Consider the following 27,814-nt stretch of genomic DNA (forward strand, 5'->3'; position numbering starts at 1 on the left):
CTCTTCAAGCAAACTTTAATTAGGGTTTTTACCATATTTTACTATAGGTATACGTATCCCCAAGTGAAAACAAAAAACTAAATGGAAGAGACTTTGATCACATCTCCTTCCAAAAAAATTTTTGCCTCCAAAGCTTTGCATGGAGGAAAACACTCCTGAAAATGATACAAATGGTTTTGACATTAGGAAAAGTAAACAAGCAAAATAAACATGGAAAAATCATGTGGTCAGTTTGCAAGTGCTGTTTATTGTTTGAGGCAGGGTTAAAGCCTTTTATAAAGACAAGAACATATATGCAACCAGACTGAATATGACATTAGATTATTCTAAACACCCCTATTCAGAACCCTGCTGCCTGTAAGATGCCCTGGCCAATACATGCATTGAGACTTCAAAACAGACAACATGATATGATTGAACTAGGATGGCAACTTGCTGTTATTTTGGTAACCCAGAAAGAAAAGTACCCTAATATTTCTAATAAGTATTTCTGAAAGAAGAGAGGTATGTAGTTGTCCTTTCCCACCTTTATCTAATATCTCCTAGAACTTCTAATGTGAATTTACTCAGTGGTCTATTAGCATTTCATTAGTAGCCATCTATGACATTGGCAGAGGTATTACAAGTGGCCAGAACTCACTTTCCAGGCACCAATTTGTTCAATGAGCAGCTCAGAGCTCAATCTGAATTTAATATAGAAGGCCTGCTCTACAGGTGGTGTAAAGTAGATTGTTCTATGTTCCTCATCAATTTTAAATATTTATTAAAGATTTACTATAGACTTTCAGAGTAAGCGAAGTCTAAAATGGACAGCAGCAGCAAGTTTTTCTTTGTCACTCTGCCAGTATGTCTCATCTTTTCCTACAGAACAAACCTGATTTCAAGATGGGCTTCTACATCCAGTTCCTTTCCACCTGCAACACCAGCTGATAATAGCCAAAAGAGCAGACAACCTCTAAAAATTGACATTCTTCTGCTAGGAAAGTGAATTAAAAGCACCAAGTAATTTTGGACAAGCCAAGAACAGCCAGAGAGTGACCACTCTTAACTGGAACCAATATGGACAGGTTTGGAATAGCCTAGAGGTCAGAATTTCTGCACATTCCTTGGCCAATTCCTCTGGATCCAGTAGCACTGAACACGATATATTTATTAAGTTTTGGGAATTTGTTTCACAGTAACAAGTTTATGATTCTTAATATGTCCAACTCGTTTATCAGAAAAGCAGGAAATATGCTATGCATTTTCATTTTGGTCACTGAAAAGTTGACAGAAGCACTGCTTACATATACATCAAAAGGGATTAATGACAGTTCTTTTCTAGAACATATTAGTAAAGGTGCTAATTATGTTAATTCCACCAGTTACTTTTATTTACCACTTTTTCCTTCTAAATAATCATACTCACCTGGTGGAAATTTTATTTTATAGCCCCCCTTTTGAAGCATTTTTTCTTTCTAAATTTAAGCATTTATTTCTAAATGCAATCTCTGTGCAAGTTAAAAGTATCTTGTCCAATAAACCAGGAATAACACACCCTGTCAGGATTGTAATTGAGGCTTTTTCAAAATATATACAGTTAAGCATGAGGTCCTCTGTGCTACTATTCTGCAGTATTAAAAATGATCCCTTTTCTGAAGGTAAGAGTTAGTAAACCTTGAGATTTAATTTAAAAATCAGCAAAATTTGGTTTGCCTGTAAAATTGCTTAAACACCTTTTTTTTTACATATAAACAAAAATACAAATTGATAGTACTGTGCATGGCTGAAATATTTTCAGGATATATTTTTCCTCTTGAAAGAAATAAACAATCCATATAGACTCATTTGTTGGGGGGATGAGGGGTGAAGCTCTATAAACAGGATTTCCGTATGCATGTGTGAGATAGAAACATAAGTCCTTAATTCAGCGGGGAAAAGTAAGAGCAGATAAGGGGCTTCTTCATCTGAAATTACAGCCTCTCTCTTTTCTAAACACTTTGATACTGTCAGCCACTCTCACCCAACAGGCAAGCTGTAGAGAAACGCGCTGCTTTTGCTAAAGAGCCGACCGCGCGTGCTCAGAGAAGACCCAGGTGTGACCTCTGCTCTTCTGCGAGCAGCAATTGGACCAGGCAATCCATCACGGTGTTCATCCTGTCAGGCCGGGTGCTTGGCTGCAGCTGTCTGTCACACTGGTGGATGGGACCTGCTTAAAGGCAATCATGTCAATCTCTATGTGACTACTCAGACTAAGATAGAAGGATGATCTTGACAGGCTTGGCAAAGTCAGCAGAAGGCACTGGAGGACTTTAGTTACATGCTTAAAATCTAGATGCAATTTGTGCTTCTTATCTAGATGGACTGAAGAGGCATGAAGCAACGCTGTGTTTTATAGCTGGTCATCTCGGATGAATCTGTTGCCCTCGGAATGTTTTCCATAGTAAACGTAGTGGCATTTTCCCAAAACACCTACGGTAAAAGGAAATGAATTACAATTAGGACAGTGGTAGCATAATATGCAAAGAAGGCACATAGCCAGAGAAACTTGAGGGGGGCAGTGGAGGGAAGGGAACAGTTCTCTCTTGTGCTGCAAAAGAAAGTTTGTGCATTTGAAATATTCACTATAACCATTTGAAGCAGCAGTTTTTAATCCACTGGGTCAACTTACACTCAAATACCTGCATGAGCTAGCCTGTTAAGCATACATCCATAAGTGTCTTAAAAGTGGGATGACATCACACTGGCACATCACATACTCTATTATAAATCACAGTACCTCTCTACCACTTTTGGAAAACCGAGAATCTGGACTGGATTTATATTTTGTACTCTTTGTAATCTCTCTACTACAAGGTTAGAGAGTTTTCTTATAACTAAAAGAAAAAGAAAAAAAGCAGCAACTAGTTACAGCTTGATGTGGATCCAGCAAAAATCTTACAAACATTCACAAAGTCATCTTGCAAGCATCTCACACTGTCCCTGCTTTGCAGTGGCAGAGAACTGAAGTGACTGGCTGAAACCCACAAGGGAAGTTATCGACGGACACGGGCTAGAGCTTGGGACCTCCTAACACTTGGCCCTCCACAACCCAGTGTTTTCCCCAGACATACAAATAAACATTTAGCAAAAACATTTCCAAAGCAACTCTCCAAACAATGCACGTGAGCAAGAGCAGATGCCATTATAAATTACACTAAATACCAGTACATAGAGGATGCTAGCCAGAACACTGCTTTCTGGAGAAAAGGCACATTATTCTTAGTACAAACAGGAGGCAAGAAGCTTGAGGAAGTCTTAACTGCTGTGGGTGAGACATACATACCTGCAGATCTTACTACCTTATTCAAAAGCATCCCCGCTAGTGGTACCAAGTGGTATGTGTAAGTTCAGTCACATCCCACCTGCAAACACCCTCAAAGATGCTAAATTTTAGTAGCAGAGTCATTCTTTGTGCCCCCAGGCACATACAGTCAAATTAAAGTCATCTCCCATGCACAGAGGGAAGGTGAGAGAGTTTCCTCTATCTTGGGATTATCTAACACAGTGATCATAGAAGTATCTAGCTCACCTCCACAAGGGCAAACATAACCTAGCCCAAAGGAGACACACACTGCCTCACACAAAGGGTAAAGATGGGGGAGAGCAGATCCTCAGTTTATTGCAATTTTAGCTTTCCAGAACTCATGTAGCAAATACTGTAACCCACCCACAGTATGAATTAAATATGCATGCTTCTATAATCTGCATTTACATTTGCAGTATAAGGTGTGTCAAATAAGCAACTAAAGCCTTGGAAGGCATGGGCTTTGCAAGATTAATGTTAACCCACGCTCTTCTTTCTTCCTAAGACATCAGATAGTAACACATTCCTATAGAAAAATAAATTGATAGGCCTGTCATTTGTTGTGAAAAACACATTCCTCTTCAAGATAACACAAATGGGGACTATATGGTGCAGTGCTTGATCCCTTTCCCCTCCTCCATGGAGCTATCTTCAATAATTTCAATGGCTGGTGGAGCGACTTCCACATTCAAGGGATGAAATTACCATTCCTAAACAAGCACCTAATGAAAAGCAAGTTTTTGTCTCCCAAACCGATGGTATTCCAAGGCAAAAGGGAGAAGGCATTAGACTGGTAACAAGGCTATTTAGAGCTCTAAATGCAAAGGATATGAACAGTTTATTAATGGCATTCTTCAGACTCCTTTTTCCCTGGCATTGATAAAAGTCTTGTTTGAGGTCTGCCGCATTTCTTAAGGACTGGAAGCAAGCCTGTTTATAGAGATGCTGGTGAGAGAGTGCTGTTTGATGAATGCTGGAGACTGCAGCTAGGTGTCAGCGCTTAGAAAATGAGGCAAGGACACGAGGTATTAATATTGTCAATGATCTCTTGACAGGAAAACAGATACTGCATTCACCGTCAGATTTAAATAGACATCAAGTGCATTAATGACAAAAGGGCAGACTTCAAACAAAGGGGGCTGTATGGTGCTGCGCTGAGCGAGTCTCCGAGTTGGCAATAACCTGATCTGAAAAGACACTGTCAGGACTACAGACAGGCCCCGAATTGTGTGCGGTGACAGAAAACAGAGATGCTGACAGAGATACCGGTGCCATATTATGCCAAGGATATTCTAACACTGTCTCCAGCCCTAACTAAATCTGACATCATTTCCTATCGCTTATAGTATTCTCCACCGTTCCTGCAGAATATTTCTCCCCAGACATCATTACAAACTCCACTGTAGTTTTAAAGTTACTGGCAGGCCTGTTCTGTCATGGAGGTTGGGTCTAGAGGCCTAAGGATAACCTCAGTCAATCTAAATTTGGAGTTTGCTGCAGAAGTGCTCTCATTTTCACTGATATCTCAGCTACTTGAGGTGATCTGAACACTAAAGTGTGAGGAGCTGTCACCTTGAATAAAATCCTTAAAGTAAAGATGCTCGGTTCCTGGGATGTTCAGCAAAGATGTCGGACAGTCTGGCAGCAGGAAATGAAATCCAGCTGCTGCTGCTCGCCTGGGGATAAAGGTGCTTGGGCTAGTGACAGTTAAAGTCAGCTGAAATTTTTGAACTCCTGCAGCCTACAATTGTTTAAATTAAGGAAGTGTTGTCTCCGCAGAGATTCCCTACCAAGGCACACAGCTGTGATTCGATTGCCAGGCATATTATACACACTGCTCAGAGAGGCTTGATAAAAGCACAGTTGAAAATGTTGCCGAGAGACTTTATTTATCATGAAGGTTATTTGTAAAACAATGGTCTTGCTCATAAATTAAATGCAGTGACTGGTTGTTTTCTGTTTTCTTTTGCCTCTCCGTTTCCCACCTCCCTTTGGCAACTGCAGAAAACTCTGAGAATTACAAAAGGCATCTGTGCTGCTAAAAGAGTTTTGATGCTGATATGTCACATATGAATTTAGGAAACCTACAGCTTCTCTCCTGCCCATCTGCAATTGTATTCATTTCTCACAGTTCAGGAGCATGAGTACACTTGTGTTTTTGCGCACAGACGGGGGAGGAATACGGGGGGAATAATACATTTTTGACATTTGTGGTGTTTTTTAATTAAAATATCCAGTGTTGGTCATAATAAGCTAAGTATACTCCCTATACATCAAAACAACACGCAGCCATTCTGAATGAGGTTTCTGCTTGCGGCTCTTGAGAAACGACAACACAAGGTCTCTTGAGGGATCATCTGCCCTGAATGAGGCTTCTAATTTTTCTTAAGTAGCTGCTCCTACCATCACCATAAGCTGTTAAAACTATAATTATGAAAAAATTGCACTGGGAAGAATCATTTTTAAATACACCCTTTATCTTTTAAATGTTTTCCCCCTTTGGAATGGATGTTCTAATTATGCTGGGTAAGTAATGACCTTGCAGTTGCTTGCATGTGTTTGTGGTATCAGTCTTTCTTCACAAACACATTGTAATGTCAGCAACACTGGCTTTTCCTTAGCTGAGGGAAAACCCAATTATCCAAATAAATAAATAAATACATACATGCATAGTAAAGCACATGAAAAATTGCTCAAGTCATGTCTGCTCCTTTTAAATTGGGCATGTGTTGCAGAGAGCCATTATGCAGCTGGACTTCCATACCCTTTCCTAGAGTGAAAAAGCTTTGTAGGTCCTTGTATGTTATATGGAAAATGGTACAAAGGAGTTGCAATGGGATATGCAAGAGCTGTAGATCATATGGTGTAGTTTCTGTCAATACAGTCTCAGGCCCAAACTCAGCTCAAGGCAACAGTGACCTAAAGGTATTGTTATCAGGTAGCATCTTGTTACATTTGCTGGTTCACATTTTTTCCTAACAAATAATGCTCTACATCTATAAAAAAACCACTCCTCAGCCAACACAGCTGGTGCAGCTGTTGGCAATATAGTCTTCAGTAGCATTCAGTTTTCTTTAAAAAGTAATTTAAAAAATTAAGTAGTCAAGCCAACTTTTGCCACCTCCATCAAAACCTATTGCCACATCTGCCCCCTAAGGCACCCATTTTAACATCAAATGTTTTTAATAAACTGCCCCTCTACATCTGCAAACAGCAAACTATTCACAATTAAAACTGTTTGTCAAACACATTGGTTTACAGTATACAGCAGGGATTACATTTCAGCATACAGTCCTCTGTCTGTCTTTCACATGAGCTAACCACAGGTCTTGTATTAGGAGCTGTGGCCACAGAGAGTGTAGCTCTTAGACACAGACTCAATATTCTAGCCTAATTTGAGTACAGTACCTAAGTCCTCCACCACCAATTTGTATTTGATCCATATTCATCTCTCTTTCCACAACCTGCTGTTGTGTAGTTTTGCTATGGGCTATTAAACAGCTGCCATGTTCCACCAAGAAGCTGGGTGCATTTCAGTGATGGTTATACTACCAATCTGTAAATTGTTTTGAGACCCTTCAGGATGAAATATCAATATCATTATCATTTTTTTCACAGGCACTTGGGATTTTCTACAATTAATGAACAGAAGTTGCAAAATTCCCTTAAATATTAATATGAACCTCCTTTACAGGTTATAATCCCCTACCTACAACATTCAGAGGAGAATAAATACCTGTCTACAAACAGCGTCAAGCCTACAATACTTCTGATTCAGGAAAAACACCTCCATTAGTCAAATTAATTTAAAACTCTTAAAAACCTTTTCATCTAAGGGCATAAACAAAGCTGGTTTGAAGCAAAAATTCCTCTTGCAAAGGAGTTTAAAATTTTTTCACTTTATACTTCTCTTACAGAAATTCTTACAATTTTATGTATAGTTGACAATTTTTATTTTCACTATCACTTTGACTTCCTGTAATAAATCAAGTACTTTTTCAAGTATTTTTTCAAGAAATTAGGAGCCTAATCTTCTCAGACTTTCAGTAGCACACATGTTATCTTTTTTTTTGCTAAACTGGGAGTATTAGATTATATATTCTCTCACACTCATTCTGAATTAAAAAAAAAATCCATTTAATCATATCTGAACTATTTATTCTATAATCATCATTAAGAATATTAAACCAACTGAATACTGTAAGAAGTATAAAAATATTTCCAAATGTGCTGCTTCAAAATTTTTGGCTTTTAATGCTCAACAAATCATTTCTGGCATAAGTTAATTGAAATGGGCCATCTAGCTTTTTAAAAACACATAAATAAAACAAAACAAAACAAAACAAAAAAACCCTCCAAAAATTACCCTGACATTCAGCCCATTCCCTGACCCTTTTGGGGAGCACAGATGCATGCAAAGCTTGACCACACGTGAGGTTGGAGGGGTCAGAGGAGAGGTGCTAAATATGTAACAAGAGACAGGAAAAAAAAGAATAAACAGAAGGTTGACTCGGACTCAAGCAGAGAACTTTTAGTTCTACTGAGTCTGTGGCTGTAAAACCAGGGAGATACTTTCCAAAGGCAGAAAGGGACAATTTTTTTCCAAAATGTTGGGTGCTTGTCCAAATCTAGTGCCACTCAGCCTTCTAAGGCTCATCCACCTGCTTTACATTGCAAAGATTTATTTATTTATACTTGGACCTTCATAATTGTTTTCCCTCTCTCTAAGATCCAGATGAGTCACAGAACAAAACAGCGGAGTCGCATATCTCATTATTTGTCATGTTCCGCTGACTGTAACATAAACTTCCATCAACCTCGCCTTTCAGGGAAGGAGTGGCTGCCCTTCCATGAATTTTTACTGTTTATTAGAAGGATTATCAGTCTGTCTGGAGGACAGAATGAGTGCATAACCCTAATCATAACTCCCTAAACTGAGTATACAACAGAACTTACAGCTAAAGCACCTAGTCGTCCTATTTTCTGTGGCTATTATAATGATTAGCATGGATGAGATTGCACCAAGAGAAACAATCATGTCAAAGCAGTTTTTAACTGTCTTGGAATACTGATAACTGGCAAAATAATCAGAGCTATGAAGACTGCCTAGATGGTTCTTCTCTTAGGCAATCAGAGGGGAGCTTTAGCTTGAACAAGCCACCTCATGTGACAAGCAAAGAGCAACTTATAGTGCACCTTTCCATCATTACTTCTCCTTAAAGTGTCAAAAGAGCTATTTCAAAAAAGCAAAAAGATTTTTTCCACTACAAATACTGAGTTTGGTTTACATTTTTTTAAAGTATGAACAAGAAGAACACTACTCTAAATATTACGGGAATTAAAAACACATTTTGAGAAACAAGGACAATAGTTTGAGCCATTAGGTGCAAGAAATCCTTTACTTTTGAAGGTTTGTTAGAGCCAAAAGCAGAAAAGAATACTGATTGAGTTGATCTGTAACGTGGTAAACTTATCACAGATTTAGAACTATAATCTTATTATAAGACATTATAAGACAAGAAGGGAGGGAATTTTAGCCACATTTGTTCTTCTTCATGCTGACTTTTGGTGGAACAGAACAATCATTTCTCTTGAATGTTCTCCAGCTTATGATCTCTTTGACACGGAAATCTGTGATGATCACTTGGAAGATGAGAAAAAGCAGAAGGGAACATCTGAGTCACTAAGTCCTCACAAAAACAGGCAGGTATGCAACCCAAAGAGATCCACTTGAACTTCCACTCTGACCCCCCAACACACAACCCAGCGCCATGCAGTGAACAAACCACTGGTAGTACAAAGGAGCTCAAGCTCTAAGACTGCAAAATGAGACAGGAAAAGAACAGCAGAGATTAAGAAGCTGTCAATGCTAATATAAAGGAATCTCAGATGATTAAATCCATCTGTTGTGCCTGCAGTTTCCAAAATGCTAGACTACAGGTTGGATTCAAGGCAGAGTCATTTTATTTAGCCTCCTCAGATCAGACAACAGGAGCAATAGAAAGAGGAGGATACAGCAGATAAGGAAACAAATGTCTTTGGTTCTGAAACAGCTGCCAGGGGACTGAGACAAGCCCAGTCCTTACACAGCTTCAGACTTCTTTCAGCAGGTCCTAGCTACAGGTGTACAACAACTGGTCACATCACTTGTCACACAATATGAAATCCTAGTCTCATAGAAATAACTCTCATTCCCTCAGACTGCTGATTTCCCTGTGCCCCCAACTTCCCAGGCTGTGAAACCTGTCTTCTTCTTCCTCTTCTATGGCCATTCCTACCATTTTTTCTCCCCATTACATGGATTTTGAAGGAGGGAAGTGTAAATCAGGCATCTGTTACAATCACTCCTTGCTGCCTTACTTTCCTGTATCCACTTCTCATGTCTCGCCTGTTTTGACCTATGAGTTTGTGAGCACCTAATGGGAAGACTCAGCATCTTTCAATATGCCTGCACAGCCCTTTTGACAGCAGAAGCAACTGCTAGTGATCACCATATTAATAATATGAACTACTGCTAACCCATTTGAACTTCAGCAGCTTCCAGGGTTTTAGTATTCAGATATGTTGTTCCTCATTTTGCCTTCCCTACCCAAATTTACCTGCATGTGATATTAAATACACTAGAGGAGATGCTGTAGAAGGGTTATCTTAAATGACTTGCAATATCATAGCAAAAAAAAAAAGGAAAAGAAAAGTAATTACAAACTAAAATAGTATCAGAAAACACTTTCATAAGTGCTCAAGGAACAGATGCACAAATACTAAATCTCCCTATGTTATAAAGTAATAACATTTTAATTTAACTGTTAAGATGACAGAAACACTAAATGTAAGCAGAAATAATGTGCAATTCCTCCAAAGCTATGTGTGTGTAAAGGGATCAGAACGTGCTCAAGAAGGCTGAGGACATTGTGGCTAAAGGGGAATTCCTGCACCATGGCCACAGCACTCACACAGAGGCCCCAAATACTTGAAGTGAGATCACCATGGATGAGGGAACGTGGTCCACTTCAGTCTTCCTCAAGAAGGAGCATAAGCCTTCAGCAGCATCCATCTGATCCGAACCCTCCCCTCCCTCTGCGGGAAGCAACGCTGAGGGAATGCAGCCTTCGCATTCAGGGGAGAGGAATTGCCTCTTTGCTCCACTCCCTGCACAGGGACGCCAAAAAATGGTAATATTGTCCTCCGGACACCCTACAGCATGGGGCACAAAGTGGTCTTTCAGACTGAAGCAAATTATTGAAAGGCACAAAAGCAAATGTATATCTAGTCTATGGCAATGGTGCTGGAATTAAGCACCTGAGTTAGAGCTGAGAGGAATCAGAACAAGCAAACAAAGACACTGAATTATTGCAAGTATCCTGCACAGACAAGTACTGCGACATGTCAAGTCTCACTGGCCTGTTTGTAGGAAGGGGAAAAAAAAGGACGGGTATGTGGGGAAGTGAGAGTAGGGGAGGGGAAGGGGAAGGGAAGCAGTCAACAGGGAGAGGATGTTGGAAAAATTTGCAATGAAGGTGATAGGAATACAAAGATGTGAAGTTTGCATCCCAGGCCAAGGGAGCTGCATAAATGTTCAGTGTAAACTAGCAGTCAAGCTGATGTGTGATAAAGTGCAGCCTGCTGTAAATACACTTCAGGGCTCCCAGTGCAGCTGGGGATGAAACTTGTAATTTGGAAGGAAAAAAAAAAAAAGAAAAAGAAAAAAGAGGAAAGGGGAAAAAAATGCACTGCAAGCTTTTTCTCACATAATCTGTTACTGGAAAATTGAGAAGCTTGTCCAAGTCCGTGGGAATAAGCTGATGAGCTGATACTTAATAATAAACCATATTGTGTCATGGTGCGGAGTCATCTAGATCCATTCAGGCCACAAACTATATTACTTTATACAGCCCTGGCTGACATACATTTAAAGCCCTCTACACATTAAGGAGCCATTAGGCTGACAGATTAAAAGTTATCTTGGAGCTAATGTTTCCATTATGCGTATCCTGGCAGTGGAACAATCAACACACTGTTCCTCAGATGTCATACTTTGTTTAAAAAAAGGGTAGGGGGGAGAGAAGGGGGAAAGGAGGGTATCTCTCCCTCCTTGAATGACATTGACATGATCAGCTTTGATCTGGGCATGTGCTGTCTACAGATTCTCTACTGTTGGCTAAAATAGGAGCATTTAGGGCATAATACTTTAAATCATTAACCAGTTCTGTACTCCTCTGGGTATCATTGTTACAATTTAAGGTCCCACACTTGGGATTTCTTTGGAATCTTTCCATGCTTATTGCAATCATCATCAGAGAAATATGTTGGGCGAGGGGGAGGTGGTTCTCTCTAATGAAAATAAAGCAAAAAGTACCAAACAAAAAATCCAAATGCTTTTGTCTCTTCAGTATGTCTTTAACATTTTGTACTTTCAAATAATGTCATGGGTGGAATTTAACACAGACTTTACTACAGAATATTTCATGTTGAATACACTGAAATTTTTAAGCAAATGTTTTCAAATACTCAGGCATATAAACTGGATATTCAGCTAGAAATTGGAGTCAGAGAAATCCAAGTATACAGAAAATACCTTATCAACATGCCAGATATTATGGGTGAACTGATACTTAAATTCATATATATTGAATACCCTTGAGAGGGATGAAGGGAAAAAAGTGTGGGTTCACAGTTCTTTCCAGTCTTTTAAACATCTCTTCATATAACCATTCACTCATATATGTTCTAACTAAAATCTAGTAGATTAAAGATGAAACAAATTACTGTAAGGATCCAAAGCAAATCAGGTTACATCTGTAAAATATCTTTCATTCTCCATCTCTAGATTAATGTCACAAAAGTTTAATTGCTTTCTATTAATGACCAAATACCCCAAATTGGACAAGCGGTTTTAGTAACCAGGTGTACAGCCACTCCCTGCCAAAACAGACCCATCTCACCCTCTTCCCTTCCTTCAGTTGGTTTAAAGCCGAGAGCATCAGCACTAGAGGGCAGCATGCATTTGTCTAAAAAATGGACCACACCAGCAAACTAAATATTCCGATATAACAATTAAAGCAATACTGCTTGTTAGTTTTGCAGCCAATTTCTTGTTCTGTCATGATCAAAGCCTGTATTTATACAATCTCTGCTTTCAGCTATTCGCCCAGGAGCCTGACTTCTGATGGACTAACCTCAGTGAGCACCAGTTTGTGTATACAGATGGCTACAAAAGGATGTCACCATGCAGCGGTCTGAACAAAAGGCTCAAAATGTTGCATGGGGAGCAGTGATTGCCCGTGTACACTATGGGGCTCCCTGTGCAGCTGGAGGTGGCACTTGCTATTCTCTCACACTTGCAACATAAATTCCAGTGCTGTTTTGAATTGTATTTCTATTACTTTTAATAATGCAACAGTACGATCACTGCAGTGACATAAGAGACACTTTTTATAAATTCAGAATGGTGGGCAAGGAGGTTGCAAAATCCCATCCTTACCGCAAATTGAAGTTCAGCTGTTCAGCATACACTAACCAGATTATTAACCATATTAGCCATATTAGAAGACTCTCAGAAGATTTGGCTAACGTATCCAAAAATGGCATTTCTCTAGGCTGCTCTATACTTTGGCCTACATTCTACTAATAATACGCTTACATTAATTGGCAATGGAATTAAACCATAAAGAATGACAGGGTCATTAAGAAAACAGAAAGTGAATATAATTATATTGTACTTCACAAACTTTAACCATGCACAGATTGCATAAGCAGTTAAATGAGAGGGGGGAAAAAGAGGGAAGTAAGCTCTTTTAGGAACTGTGATAGGATTAAACAAATGTACCATGATTTATGGGGCAGAAAGCAAACTTTTGGAATAATTGCTCGGAAAGTCTGAAAGCATTCCAATAAAATTACAAATTCTTATATGAAAAAAATTTGAGCAGCAGGGCCCTGCTGGAGAGTTTAGACACAAATTTGGCTCATCTCATGAGTAAAACTTGCTTTTGGATCTCAAATGTGTTCCTGTTGGAGGAGTTCACATTAGGGAAAAAAAAAAAAAACATGCAAAATTCAGTCTGGCTCAACTGGTCTGAAATTTCTCAAGGGAGTCATCTGAAAAACAGACAAGTTGCTATTTTATTTTTAAAGCTGGGAAAGAAAGTCTCTCAAACAAAATTAAAGAGTATAATGAAATAGTGTTGCTGTCGCATTATGATACAGTTAGGGGAACCTTCTTTGCATGCTATTACTTGCTCCTTTCCACAAGCCCTTCAACAGAAACAAAGGAAACATTTAACTAATTGCTAATGATAGGTTGCTATGATTCTTCATAAATACAAAAACAAACCTCTTTAAGAAACTGATATTACAAGGCCCTGGATTCCCTTGATTTCCAGTGGAAGCTGAAGGCATTTGGCACTTTGTGAGACATATCCAGACCCCACACAACCGGTGAGCTCCTTTTTCTCTTCCCCTCAGTTGCTGTACAGCACAAAATGAAATCAGAGACGTGTCTAGCTCCAAACATCCTAAAAATTCAGCAAATGCCTACTTCTCTGGTCTAAGTCTGGGCTTCTCTGTAACAGAAAGAATTAAGTTTGATGCTATATTGCATATACACCACCATTTGCTATTACCAAATACTTACCAGCCATAGTCTAATTCCCAAACACTGACTGCCTGCAGTACCAAATGCCAAAACATTGTCATTGTTTCCTATCTTCAACTCTCCCCCCCCCTTCCTCAGCTCCCTTTTAAAAACATGCTAATGAGGGAGAGGCTGAAGGTTAAATCACAGTGGACAGCAGAATTTAGTTTACAAGCGCTCTTTTAGCCTCTATGGAAGCTTTTGCTAAAGATAAAGGATAGGAGGCGAAGAAATAGCTCAAGAGAGGCACATTAAAACCCCTCTATTAGGGTCAGAGTCATTAAAGTTTAGTCAAAGCACCAAAGACTTTCTAACAAGTATTATGCTTAGTAAACGTTTTCCACTGGAGCACGGATATTGGTGAGAGCTTTTGCAGTGTGTCAGTTAATCAGTATTCACCCGCTTTGACAGCTTGAAATATTACTCACTTATTTGGCTGGTTCAAATTTGTCAGACTTTACTATGTTGTAAGTTAACATGTCCCCATATTAAAAAGAAGCCAACTGGCAAATGTGCACATTGGACCTAATAAAACACATCTGGCCAAACAATCAAACAACACTGATCACTGTATCACTCACAAACACAAATTGTTAACAGAGACTGTCTATGAGATTACCAAGCTAAGCAGGAAGCAATAACCCGCTACCTATTACTTTACCCAATACCTTTCACTGGTTAACGGAAGGATAGTGCCTCCACAGCATTATTTTTCCAAGACATGCAATTGCTTAGTTAAAGCTGCATAAATGTTTTACAGGTCCTGGGTCATTTGCTGACACAAAGGGAGGAAATGCTTAAGACAGAAGCCATCCCTCAATGCACAGTATGTTTTTCTGCCAATAAAGCCCTTTCTGACACTGGAAGGCCTTATAGACAATAGGTCTTACAGGTAATAAACACTCTTCATCTTCTCCCTCATAACGGATGCCACTGAAACAGTGTGCCAGAGGTAACAGGTAGTCCAGGATTAGCCCATCGTATGTATTCATGGCTGGAGAGCTGGTTAAACACTCTCTCTATTTGGCTAAACATACCCAAGCACAGCGCACATGCCTGCCCCTGTTAAACCTGGGGCGGCGCTAAACAGTCTCTCTGCTGAAGGAGTCAGTACCAGGAGCAGTGTCATTAGCCCACTGGCTTCCCCCCTAGCACCCTTCGCGCTCTCTTGCAGGAGCAACACGCAACTGCCCTACTGAAGACCTCAAAGATCTCCAAAGCAATAACAAAAAAAAATTAATTAAGAAAGATCTTTTTCAGGGATGAGGAAAGCTTGACCACTTACGTCTGTGCAGTGAACCCTCTGGTCTTTTCAGAGAGGCCACCAGGAAGCAGCTAGATACTACCGAAGTATTTCAGTTATTGGGCAAAAATGGCAAAACTAGCTTGACATCCCTGTTGGCATCTCTGTGGAGAACAAACACTGCTTTGCTCAGAAAACATCAAACGTGACTTTTTGCTGGCTGTGGCTGCTGCGAAGCTGAATACTGAAGACAGGGGGAGGGGGGTCATAGAGGAAGCAGATAGTTAACGGGGTAAAGTGAGTGTTATAATCCTCAAATTGCAGTTGGACTGAATGTTTTCAGACAATTTGCCTGTATAAACCAAGACAGTATCATTTTTCTTTCTTCTAGGAGAGGGTTAAGAATAATCTGAAGCTTGGAAAATGGCTGCTGTTGATACTAGTGAGGCCTTCTCTTTAACTAGATCCTTCAGGAAAAAACAAATTAATCAACAGCCAGCTGAAGTGGGTTTAATGATTGCATTCTGCATACAATCAGCTTTTCCCTTTTCAAGGGCCATCAATATGTCAAGGGAAGACATATCTGAAGGATATAGCTCTTAACATCAAGGTTATCTATTCTCCACAAGGCTCCCACTCCTTACTGGGCTGATACTTTACACTGCCTGTGTCTAACATTTTCATCAACTCTGCAATCAATCAAGGTAATAATGTTGTGCAAAAAATCAATTAACAACGCAATTAAACTTTCCTTATTATCTCAAAGGGCTGAAATAATACCTAAAGGGAAGATAGACTCACTGAATGCAGACATCCATAACCCAATGTGAAAGTGAATTATGAGGTTAGACAGATGCAGGCATGTACCGGCGCTGTTATTTTCAAAGGGATATATCTCATCCAGGCAGTGTATCAGTCACCACCAATCCCATACCCTAAAATTCCAAATTACTTTTAAGAAATATACGATGTGCAATATCCATTTCATATTCTCTTTTAGAGATAAACCCCCCAAAATCTGAACAGGAGTATTATTCAAAGACAAAATGATCTTTCAGAGAGAACATAAAATATAAAAGCTATAATAACATTTACATCTGTATACCACCCATGTCTGTAAATGCAGGTCATCAATTATACATAATCTGTAGTGTATAAGGAACAGAAGAAGTGGCACAACATTTAAAGCCCAAAGGCTCAAATTTGCAAATACCTTGCATCTGTGGTGCTATCAAGTACACTGAAGGAAAAGCCCCAATATACGCACATGCAGTAACATCAACAAGGATTTAAGTATCACTCATCAAAAATAAGACAGAGTGCCTATATTATTTTGTAATTACATTCAAGCCTCATGGAAACATCATTCCCCAGAGCTAAGAATTTTCAAGTGCATTGAAAGAAGACAATTAACCCCTTGTTGTTGGAAGAATTTAGGTTTTAGCATAAAGAAGCCAAGGATCGGGGCACTCAGCACACTAACACAATTGAGTTAATGTAGTTAGGAACCCAGGTGCAACAGTCTTGTTTCAGAGATACATGGATGAGGATTTGGGGGAGGAAGAAGAAAAGAGAAGGTAAAGAACGAACACATCTAAAAATAACTACCATGTAAGTGATCTCACAAGTCCTAGGGGACTAGAGAAAAATGTTATACAAAGAAAATGACCATAACCAAGCTAGCTGGTTTTTCTTTTCTTTTTTTTTTTTTTTGACACTTATCAGCTTCTATCATACAACCTGAACATTTCCCCAATGCCCCCCTTACTCTCCCCCCCCACACACAATGCCTTCAGTATCCATTGTTTTGATTTAACATAGGCATAAAGATAATGAAAATAGAAAAATATTTACGGAAAGGGAAAACTATGTCAGAATGACAAGCTACGATCACATCCTGCAATAACCTCAGGAAAATTCAGAAAAGCAAAAGATTTCCCTTAAACACTGCACTTTGAATTCCTTTGTCAGAGGGCTCTCCGTGTGCCTGTGTTAGCAGAGGTGTTCTACAAAGCAGTTCTCCCAGCAGGGTTTGCTTAAGTACATAACAGCTGCAGTTTAGAAATGGCCTATTCTTACAATTAGCTCATGTAGTGCAAGTGGCTTGTTTGGACCAAGAACATCTTTTTTTGTTGATAATTCACCCTGGTTTTGTCTTTGTCTTGCACTTTCTGCTCTTCTCCCTGCTACCCCCCCATGCTGTGGAGTCAGTCATGAGTGAGACACAAATGCAGGAGTAAAGTGAAACTAAATTTTACACAATTTTTGAAACATTATGCACTTTTCCTGCATGGATTCTGAGCATTAATATTGTGCCAGGATTATAGAATTCAGCCATTGCTATCTTAACCTTAAGGAACATAATTAATATGTTTTCATTTTCAATGACTTCATTGTGTGTCTATCAACTGGAACCATTCCTGCTGTGTATTTGATTCCACTGACGATGGGGTGTGTTGGATTTTAAATGATGTGCTAGCACTTCTGTTCCTTATATACTCTAGTTTATGTGTTATTCATGACTTGCATTTGGAGACATGGATGATACACAGATGTAAATGTTATTAAAGCTTTTGTGTTTTAGATTCATTGTGAAAGACTTCTTTGTTTTCAGATAATTCTTTTAACCATCACAAATAACCAGCAATACATGACATTGTCTTGAGACTTTTTTCTTTCCTGTTAAGCTTTTTGATGAAGAGGGTTTTTTTTGTTTTTTTGTTTTTTTTTTTCTCTCTAATGCTTTCTCTTCATCAAAATGAAATACAGGAAAAACTGACAGACAGCAGATTTACATCTGCGGGATAACGTACAAAAAACCCCCCTTTTTTGTCATATTCTCATTACACAGAATCAGAACCAAAAGTTACTTCATTTTTGAATAGCTGTCAGAGCTGCGGGTCCCAGTCCAAGAAGGCTGAGACTGACATAATTCTCAAACTGCTTTCACCCTTTAACATCATATTTGTATTCCTCAGGAATTCAACATGAACATGGCAAAGCAAAAAGGTATTTTGCAAAATTGTAGTGAATCAGTTCTTTTTTATTTAGATTCAAAATATTTTAGATCAATAGTTTTGTATTTTTATTTAAAAATTTTGACTATATTACAGATATACCTCGTACCTTTGTTACATTGGTGCTATGTAGGAAAGAACTAAAACACAAATATGTACATAAATGCATAGTACATATCAGCCCTGCAAAACATTATTGAGCCACTAGTCTGAGATAATTTTTTTGATGGACAGATAAAATGCCATTAAGTTTTTTCATCGTCACTTATTAAGGCAAAGGGTAAACAGGTAGATTTCTGTGTCTGGGCTAGTAAATCTTCATGACAGTTGTGTGAGGCGGCTATACTTAAGCACATATATACACCCATGTAACTTTGAACTGAAAGAAATGTGCTTCCAAAAAGCCATGTTTAATCACTAATAATTTTGTCATTTGACAATATTTTTTCATACATCCATAGCTACTTTCTTTCAATGAAGATGAACCACACTTCAGATGTGAAGTCTTAGAGTTCTCGCATTTTTTGCTTTTTGTATTAGAAAAAAACTTTTTACAGCAGTAAATCATTTTTTATTTCTGCATTTTATCCATGAAGCCTATAATACACATGAGCAGCCTCTTTATATCATTCAAATATACAGTATGCAGAAGAAGGGATCTCCTTGTCTGAAATTCAAACTTGGTTTTGCAAAAATCTAACTTGGAGTAATTTAGTCAAATGGTAGAATGGGCTGACCAAGAAAATAAGTTATGATGTCTTTTAACATGGGAGTAGTGTGCTGGATACTGCCAGCTCACACTCCCCAACATACCATTTTACAGAGGACTTCATATTTTGTTGTGAATAGATACTGAAAAGGGAGTGTTCTGTCTCACAGAAAGTCAAACACATTAGTCTCCTTTTTACCTCCAACTTCCTACTAACATCACCTCTGCCTGCTGCAATCTTGTTAATATTTTGCTATAGATTCCTGCTGTTTTACTTCACATGCCACTAAAGTGTACCAGTGGAAAACTGCTTCTGAGCCTTATGTGACAGAAACAGAAGACAATTTTTGAAACTGAACCAAACTTTAGCTTAGTTCAGCAGAACGCTGCAACTCAACTTCGATGTCTTTGATGCTTCATTTTGACAATGACAAGGCACCAACATGCACTTTGCCCAGTCACATCAAAGTTAGCTCAGAACTACTAGACAGACCATTTCTGACGGCCATAAGCAGTCTGTCGTGGCTCAGCTCCCTCGCATTGCATTCGAGGTAATCTCTAGCCAAAGCGCGGTGTGGCCACACAATGCAGGGAGAGATCCAGTCCCCGCTGCAGCATGTTAGATCAGGAGGAAGAAGCAGGTATGGAGGCATCCTCAGATCAGGCCATATTGGGTCCTTGAGACTAGTCCTGCTCTAATTTATATTGGGACAAGTGACACAAGGTCAGAGAGGGAGAAAGAAGAGGCCATTTTAACATGTTTTCAATCCTGTGCTGCACTACAAGTTCTTTGGCTTTAGCAGACTGTCTGGCCAATGTCCTCATTTTATCCTTTCACTTTCCATTGTGTAAGCAGATGTTTATTTATGGGCTTGCTCAAAAATGCAGATAGTTCATCATCCAGGGAGTGGACACAAGTACCATTTTCAGATGCTTCTAAAGTAATTCTTTTGTTACTGGGAAGCAGTGTCTGATACCTTACAGGCATGACACTATCACTCTACAACATTACTTAGCCAGATCTGTCTATTCACAGACAATATTAGTAGCCACTTTATTTGAACTAGAACTTTACAACATATACCAAGGAGATGTTGAGACAGATATTGCTATTATAATAAAATAGCATGCTTGTCAAACAGAAGTTAGGTGTATAGGGTGCCTCTGTAGGAGTCATACAAGATTCCTACTACTCCCCCAAAGCACTTGTCTGCCCTGTGCAGTCTTTGGCGAAGCCAACACAGTAGGTTTGGAGGTGTATCATGGAGTGGGAGGTCAGGCATCAAACCCCTAGCAGATAACTCACTGCACTGTTACTAAGACAAATTTCTTAACTGAATGGAATATTTTAGTGAGATGATAAAGTCAAGAGAGAACAATACTGAACAATCACCAAAGAAACAAACAGCGACTCTCAGGTTTGAGAAAATCCTCAGTGCCTCTAGAATATACATGACCAGAAGCTAGATGAGACTAAAGTCCACCAAAGTCCATTCAGGGAAGGTCAACCAGCAGATGGGGTACTAAAATGGATTACAGAAAGATGGTAAAACGTGATCTTCTCTTTCTGCTCCCCTTTTTAGAGTTTTTGTTTAACATGGAGGATGCTTGTCTTTTCATGAGACCAAATGATATGATAGCTACATTTTTCTTTATTTAGACAAAATAAATTCATATGGTCTTTCACACAGCCAAGTAACCATGCAGGCCTGGTGAATCTGGCTGTCTTGGATGCCTCCTTCCCCATTTATAGCAATGATGGGTAAGTCCTAGACACATATGGCTCTAAAATTTATTGACTTCAAGTGCAATTAATATCTAAGCATTTGGGAAGCTTATATAAAGCCATTACTCTGTTCAAAGGAAAAAGAAAAGGATTATCAAGTGGCGGTTCTAAAAGTTATTTTTCTGTTTTTCTTTGTCTCAAAAAGAAAAGGGGGAGACCCCTCTGTAATTATAAATCTTCTGAAATTGTAACTCAGGAAAAGACTTTTCAAATAAAATGTTTCCCAGAAAAGAATATTTGGCAGTGGTTGGCTCTTGTTTTCCCTAATAACCATTAAAAGTCTGCCCTAGTAAACCATTTTACTGCAACGTTTGAAATGGTAGAGTTTACATTTTATTTAATGAATAGTTGCAGAGCATTAAAGCAACATCTCGTTGGCAAAACAGCTCCTTATCCTCGCTTTGTCTCAATTGGTTTTTTTACATTTCATTTTCAATGACATGTCAGCCGTCTCTCACCAACCTCAAAGGAAAGTTGAATGCGGGGCTTACAAAGTTAAGCTGACATTTGCTCTCTTCCAATAAAAAATATTTAGTCCATTAAACATAAATACCTGTCATTATGATACATGGACTGGGTACAAGCCTCCCGTTTCCCTCTGATGTTTATTACATCCAAACAACTGCAGTGCCTGCATGTTTTCAACTTTAGTGTATTGATTAAACTTTTAAATGGCTGCCATATAACCCAGGGACATCAGGAAGATTAATTTGCGTCAATGTTCATCTGTAATTCATTAGCCATTTATTCTTTACAACCACATGGGCTATCAAGAAAATGCAGGCCATTTTTCACTCTGCACAGGCTTGGGAACAGATCCTGAAATTTGTGCTGCATACAAATAAGCTCCCCAGGCCCGGCCACTTAAACTGCTTGGCTTTTCAAAAGTTAAAGTTAGGAATAACAGCAGAAAAAAGGAACATAAAAAAACAGAAATGGACAAAATATACGTCCTCAGGGTACTAGAGATTTAACTGAGTTTGTCCACTGTCTTTTCATCCATGGATTATGGTTTCTTATTTCAGTCAGATTAAAATAACTGAAACTTGTTTCTGTGCAAAGGCCATAAATAAAATGAGTTGCACGCACCCCCCTCTAATATCTCCTAAGATGCAGTTACTTGGAGAAAGCTAGAGAGTGGCAGTGAAGTATAAAAAGCTCATGCCTCAAGGAGGTTGTAGCTGCAAATCTGAGAAAAGGCTACAGTTTTAACCAACTTTCACATTTATTGTGGATCCCAGTCCTGCCTTTGTTTGGTAAAATGCCCAGCTAAATATTGGTATGCACTCTTAGGGTAGAGGTAAGCCATCTGGCTCCTTGATCTGCCCTACAGACCCCTTGGCACAGTATGAAGTGCATATTAAATAAGAAAAAGGAAAGAGAACAGCTATAAAGAAAACAAAAATGCACATGAATTTTACATTTACAACACGGAATGATCAATGAATTGCATCCTGGTTTCTTTCCTCTTCTCTACCCATAAATAAAATGGTGTCACCACGCTAGCTAAGCCCATAGTTGTAGGGCATTAGACTCATTGCGCCTAATGGCAGTAATCTAGATTCCAAAAGTGAAGATGTCATATAAGACAAAACAGACAGGTTCCCTGTCGCAGGCAGGAACATAAGCATATTAGTACCCGTAACAAACCGAATTCTCCAGGTAGGCCTAATGCATCATTTGGGATGTAATGATTTCTATCTACAATAACAGTCGCTGTGCCACCATTTTAAAACGCATAATTATGCATGTATTTGAAAGCAAGGAAGAATGAGACAATTTGCTCCTCATATCAGTGATCAGCTTACTGTTAAATAGTGACCTGGATGAAGAGAGCCCTGGAAAGAGCACCTGAACCTGGTACAATCCTAGTCATAGGGGCACAAGAACCAAAACAGTAAGCGAAACAGGCACAAGCCCTTCAGAAAGCCTGTGGGATTGAAGGGGATTGCCCAAAACACAGTCCTGGTGCTTTGGGACACCGGGGCCAAATACCGACTTTCTACAAAGGCTGAAAAAAGGCAAACATCACTTGTGTGAATGGCAGATCGTAGCTTGTGAATGGGATGTATTGTTTATTGTAATCCTAACAACGGTAAGGCTGATGCCACGCTCAAACCGCCTGCGCGCGCTAGCCTGGCCCTCTTTATGCCCGTAATGAGTTACGACCCTGTTACAGGACATCTCTGCTTGGGCACTGCGGGGAGCCGGCTCTAACCAAGTCAAGGAAAGCAGAGGAGGCAACAGCGTATCTGAACAACTTGATCTATGAAGCAGCATGAGATTGTGGCCCATATCTTCAAATGGTGTAGCTCCAAAGAAATAAATGCTGCACTGCCACTGTATAACCAGCCCAAAATCTGCCACTGGATCTGTGCATCTGCAATTTGTACACCAAAACATATATAGGCAATCTTCAGGTGGCATGCTGAAGAGTGTTTCTCTGTCAGTTGACTGCCTTGTAAGTGTCCCAAAATAAGTGACCTAAAAAAAATCGCCAGAGACGCGGGGATGTATTCAGAGTGAATCTTGGATATGCTTTTGTGTTTTATTACGTGCTTGAAATTTATACTGAGTTCATTGGAAGATTCATTATAGTTCATCAATCTCACAAGCAAAACTGAGGTGATTTGTGGTTTCACTTTGCACAAATACTTACTTCCAATAAGCAGGAGAAAATTAAATGAATTTTGGTCAGATATTTGGATTCCTTTGAAACTGAAAGTTGAGTCAAAGAGAATGTTGGGAAATGAGCCAGTTATAAAGCCATGTGGACAAGGAAAAAAGTCCATTTATCCAAATCTGGATAGTTTTATGCTGTATACATAACCTGAGTCACTCTGGTCTGCATCTTACCCTACTGCACAAAGAAAAGATGGCATTTCAGCTTCTTTGGGTTTTTTAGTCTTTGTCAGTTTTCATTAGACCTTCAAAATTATTTAAATGTAATTTGTGTTTGTACTGAATTAATTTTCTACTATGACAGGAGACATATCCGAAGCTTCAGCAATGAAAATACTCTACTAACAAGTGACTTGGAAAGACTGCATAATTTACCTAGCTTAAATAGAAAAAAGATGCAATACTAAAACTGCAGCTTGAATTAAGAAAAACAAAGAAAATTGCAGTACAACTGTGGAGTTTCTATCACATCAGGAAGAACCTGAGAAACTTAGTAAAACAATTGCAGATGTCCTAAAATAAAACCATTTCAACAGAAGATTTTTCAGCTTTAGTTCTGCTGAAATCAGAAGCTCCCCCATGGTGCTCACTCCGGAAAGTATGTCGAATTATTTCTCGCAAAACATTCATTTTTGCTTTCCTATTTGCTAGCATTAACCTACAGTACAACATAGTAAGATTTAGCAAGATTTTGGGTGCCCATTTTTAACATATCCATTATACCATATCTGCAACACCAGTGATATAGTAAAAGGAGCAGAAATCCTAAGGGAGGTTCACCAACCCTAGGATCTAATTAAATCTTGAGAAATTAGCTACTGCAACCCCAGGGATCATTTGCCGTTGTGCCCGACCACAAAACGTTTTTCCTACAGATGCCACTTGCGGAGGGCACACCATGGCCCGTGGCCCAGGAGCCCGGCACCGGGGCTGCAAGCATCTCCAAGTGAGCAGACTGGGTGGCTTTGAACTCACGCTTACACCAGGGGGGCCGAAAGGAGCAGATCTCAGGACTCAGCCATTTGTTTTCATTTTCATATAATGATGTGTCTAGCTCTCATGGTTGCACAGAAAACTGTATCAACTCGAACCATATGTTAACTGAGGCAGCAATATGTTCTTAAATTGGCAGACAGCTCAAAATGACAGTTCAGCAAGATGTGAACTATTTTCAATCATCTCAATAGGGTGTTAACTCTGAAACCTAAACATTGCCTGTGCAGATCTATTTTATTAACCATTTCACTACTAAATACTTTGAGAAAGATACACAGCTTGTCTGCCCCTCCATACTTCTCCAAAACTGAAATATCCCAACTTCTAATTTGAAAGCATCTCTCTAATATATACATTGGCCTAGTTACATACTTGGCTCAATGGTTTTGAACATCTCACAGTCAATGTATCTATCCTTACACTATCATGAAGCAGCAAAGTGCTGTCATTTCCTTTTTACAGATGGAGAAAAAAATGCAAGAACACGATAAAAAGGAAATAACACAGATCAGCTGACTTTTGTCTGAATCGTTTAGATAATCCTTTCCTTTTACATGGAAGTTACGTGGAAACAGTGAAAAACCCACTGAATTCAAGTAACAAAGGTGGAATAGTTAACAGAGTTGTTTTATCCATATATGTAGTAGATTTAATTTTTAAAAGGTTGTGTGCAGTTCTGTATAAATTCATTCAGTTCTTTCTGTGAATGCCACAGAATTTCCAAGGACTTGCTCAGATTTAAGGCCAGCTTACCACAGAGCACAGACTCTTGTGCCCCTACCTCTAGCTAGTAGAGTGTCCTAGCTTTAGGCTATAGCACACAATAAAATAAATATAAGACAAATGAAAATTTTCAAACCAGCAGCTTGTTGAACAAACACAGGATCTGGATCAGTAACACTTTTTAAACCATACCCCCCCAAAAAAAAACAATGCACAAAAATAAAATAACAACACTTAAAAATACATTACTTTGTTCAGGTCTCAAGTTCCTTTCTTCTACTTTTTTCTTAGTTTTGTGGCCAGCCAGGCAAACAGGGTGGCAGCCAGTATAATTGAAATTGTTTTCCTACCCAGCAAGTACTTCAGTTTCTGAGCCAGAGCAGTAAATGCATCTGAGCCAAGAATGGAAGTTGGCTATTTATTACTCAGGTGACAATATAGGTTACAAGAAAGCAGATAGCATGATAAAGCTTCAGCCTAGCCAGACTGCATGGGCAAAGATGATTATGTCTCTTGATGCCAGCATAACTCCCTTTCAAACAGCTGACTGCAAAACCCCTATCTAGTTTGTGAAGTATTTTGTGATGAAAGGCACTCTACACATGTAAAATATTATTACTACATTTGCAAAATGAAATTTCTAAGAGAAAAAGCGCAGAACATGCCAACAACAATAAAGCAATCAATTGCAATAGGATGCAATAACTTGCAATAAATTGCTTTGTAGACAAGGATTAAATTGTTTCAGCACCAGCCACCCAATCCAACTTAACTAACAAAGAGAAAAAAGAAATGAGAAACATTTGCTTAAAAAGCTCATAACTGTCAATGTGTTCAGAACACCAGCATGTCCTGCTACACCTAATACCTTTGTCAAGGTGGCCTATCTGGAACTACTCTTTCCCATTCCCTGCAGACCTCAGTTGCAGAGTTTCCCTGCAGACTCACACTGTGTTTGCCAGCACTGGATCTCTGCTTGGGGTCTGAGTTTGAGACAATCCAGATCTGCACACATGGCCCCCCTCACCCTGCCCCCCCTTCAGTATCACTCATCGCAGCTTAAGCTTGTCTGGTTTGCACTGGCAGTGACCTGGATGTTGCACATGCTACAATGCAATAAGAGAACAATACCAGCGATGAGACTGTTTGTACAATGTTGTTTTTTCATAAAGATGTGCTTAAGCTTCTTCCAACAAAATTATTGTTATAATATTTTTTCTGTGCACTGATTCTACAAAGCGGCATTACATTATAGCATATAAGCATATTTGGTCCTATTTCCTTGTATTAAGGATTCCTTTTGAACAAAGACTTTAAGAGATTTGGTTTGCTATTCCACAAAATCTTTTAATAAATCAGCCTCTCAATTCCTAATACTCTTTTCTATTAACACATAAAATTGTAACCTTGTCTTCTCCATATAGTTGTGTGTTTCTTTAAGTAACATCAGGTTTGAGCCTTAAAATGACATAAAGTTGGAAATTCTAAAGAAGGCAGATAAGTCCGTTTATGCCATGGCTTATGCCTTGCAGCACATGTTCTGGAAAATAACTAGGAATAACATTTGGTAGCAGACCGGGGAGCTGCCATTCATCTTCATTTCCATGGGAAAGGTCAGTTAATGCCTTGGCTGTCCTGTATCCTAATGTCCAAAGCATCCAAAAAATACTTGTTAAGTAACGTCATGGCATCGTAATGCAAAGTGGTGACCAATTTACCCTTTGAGGGTGCAGTCATAGGAAGGAAGGAAGCCTTCCTATGCTATGAAGCAGAATTGTATGGATTTTAATGGTTGATTAGTCTTTTGCAACATGATTTACTAAATCAACTGCATAGTATACCATGAGTGACAAAGAAAATCTTAAGAATGCTCATATGATGAGATTTTCAAATTACTTTAAAGTACCTTCAGATTAAATTTGCAAGAGTCCCTAAGTAATATTTTTTAAGTGATTTAGGTACTCGAGAAAAATTCACACACAGGCCCACAGATAGCTAAACCCACAGATACCAAACTGACAACACAGAGAACCACTATACTTTTTTCAACTGACAGCTAGCACCTAAGGTCCCTATAACATGACTGCAAAGAAAAATAAATATCTAAAGGCTAAACATAAGCTCTGCAATGTTCAGCAAGGCTCAGCCATCAAAGCCTCAGTATGGCCAAAACGGCAGCCTCTGCCGGCACGTGCGCAGCAGAACATGAAATGCTCAGGTTACTTTCCTAAGGAAAACAAACACAGCTAGAGACTTTCAGTCACTTATGCACTTCGCCAGCGTTTTGTAAGTTGTTCTCTTGCTCTTAAAAGCTTGAACCACATTGATCTTGCCCTCAGAGCCTAGCTCTTGACCACTTTAAAACACCTGCCCCAAGAGTTTAGATGTATGCTTACAGGATTGAACACTGTGCGCTTAGCTGCTTCTACTGCCTTCTCTGGGGGCTGGTGCTGAGCAGTGGAAAAGGAGCCCACTTCATTAGTTGCCTAAATTGGGATTTACAGCTGGAGTTTTCAAAAGGTCTCAGTACTACAACTGCAGCTGGATATTCGGAAGAGCTTAACTCCCATTAGGCAATGAAAAGAAGCAGCCAGCATCTCAAAACGTGCTGTGTCCGTCAGTTTACACTGCTCTTTGTTGACTAAAGAAACCAGAAAACTGGCTTCAATAAAATTGCCAAATTTACATTAATTACTATGT

The 27,814-nt window shown here is 39.1% G+C and overlaps 1 protein-coding gene across 1 annotated transcript in view; it reads right to left on the reverse strand.

Moving 5' to 3' along the window:
- Nucleotides 1-227: 227 nt before the first annotated feature.
- The window catches only part of LRMDA (leucine rich melanocyte differentiation associated), a 697,858-nt gene continuing 670,271 nt past the window's right edge, over nucleotides 228-27,814 (reverse strand). Inside the window, exon 7 of the mRNA XM_067299879.1 lies at nucleotides 228-2,451. Coding sequence (XP_067155980.1) covers nucleotides 2,372-2,451 — 80 coding nt within the window. The 3' untranslated portion in view covers nucleotides 228-2,371. The remainder of the gene's footprint in view (nucleotides 2,452-27,814) is intronic.

This window comes from Apteryx mantelli, chromosome 7 (genome assembly GCF_036417845.1).
Source record: "Apteryx mantelli isolate bAptMan1 chromosome 7, bAptMan1.hap1, whole genome shotgun sequence".
Lineage (NCBI taxonomy): Eukaryota > Metazoa > Chordata > Aves > Apterygiformes > Apterygidae > Apteryx > Apteryx mantelli.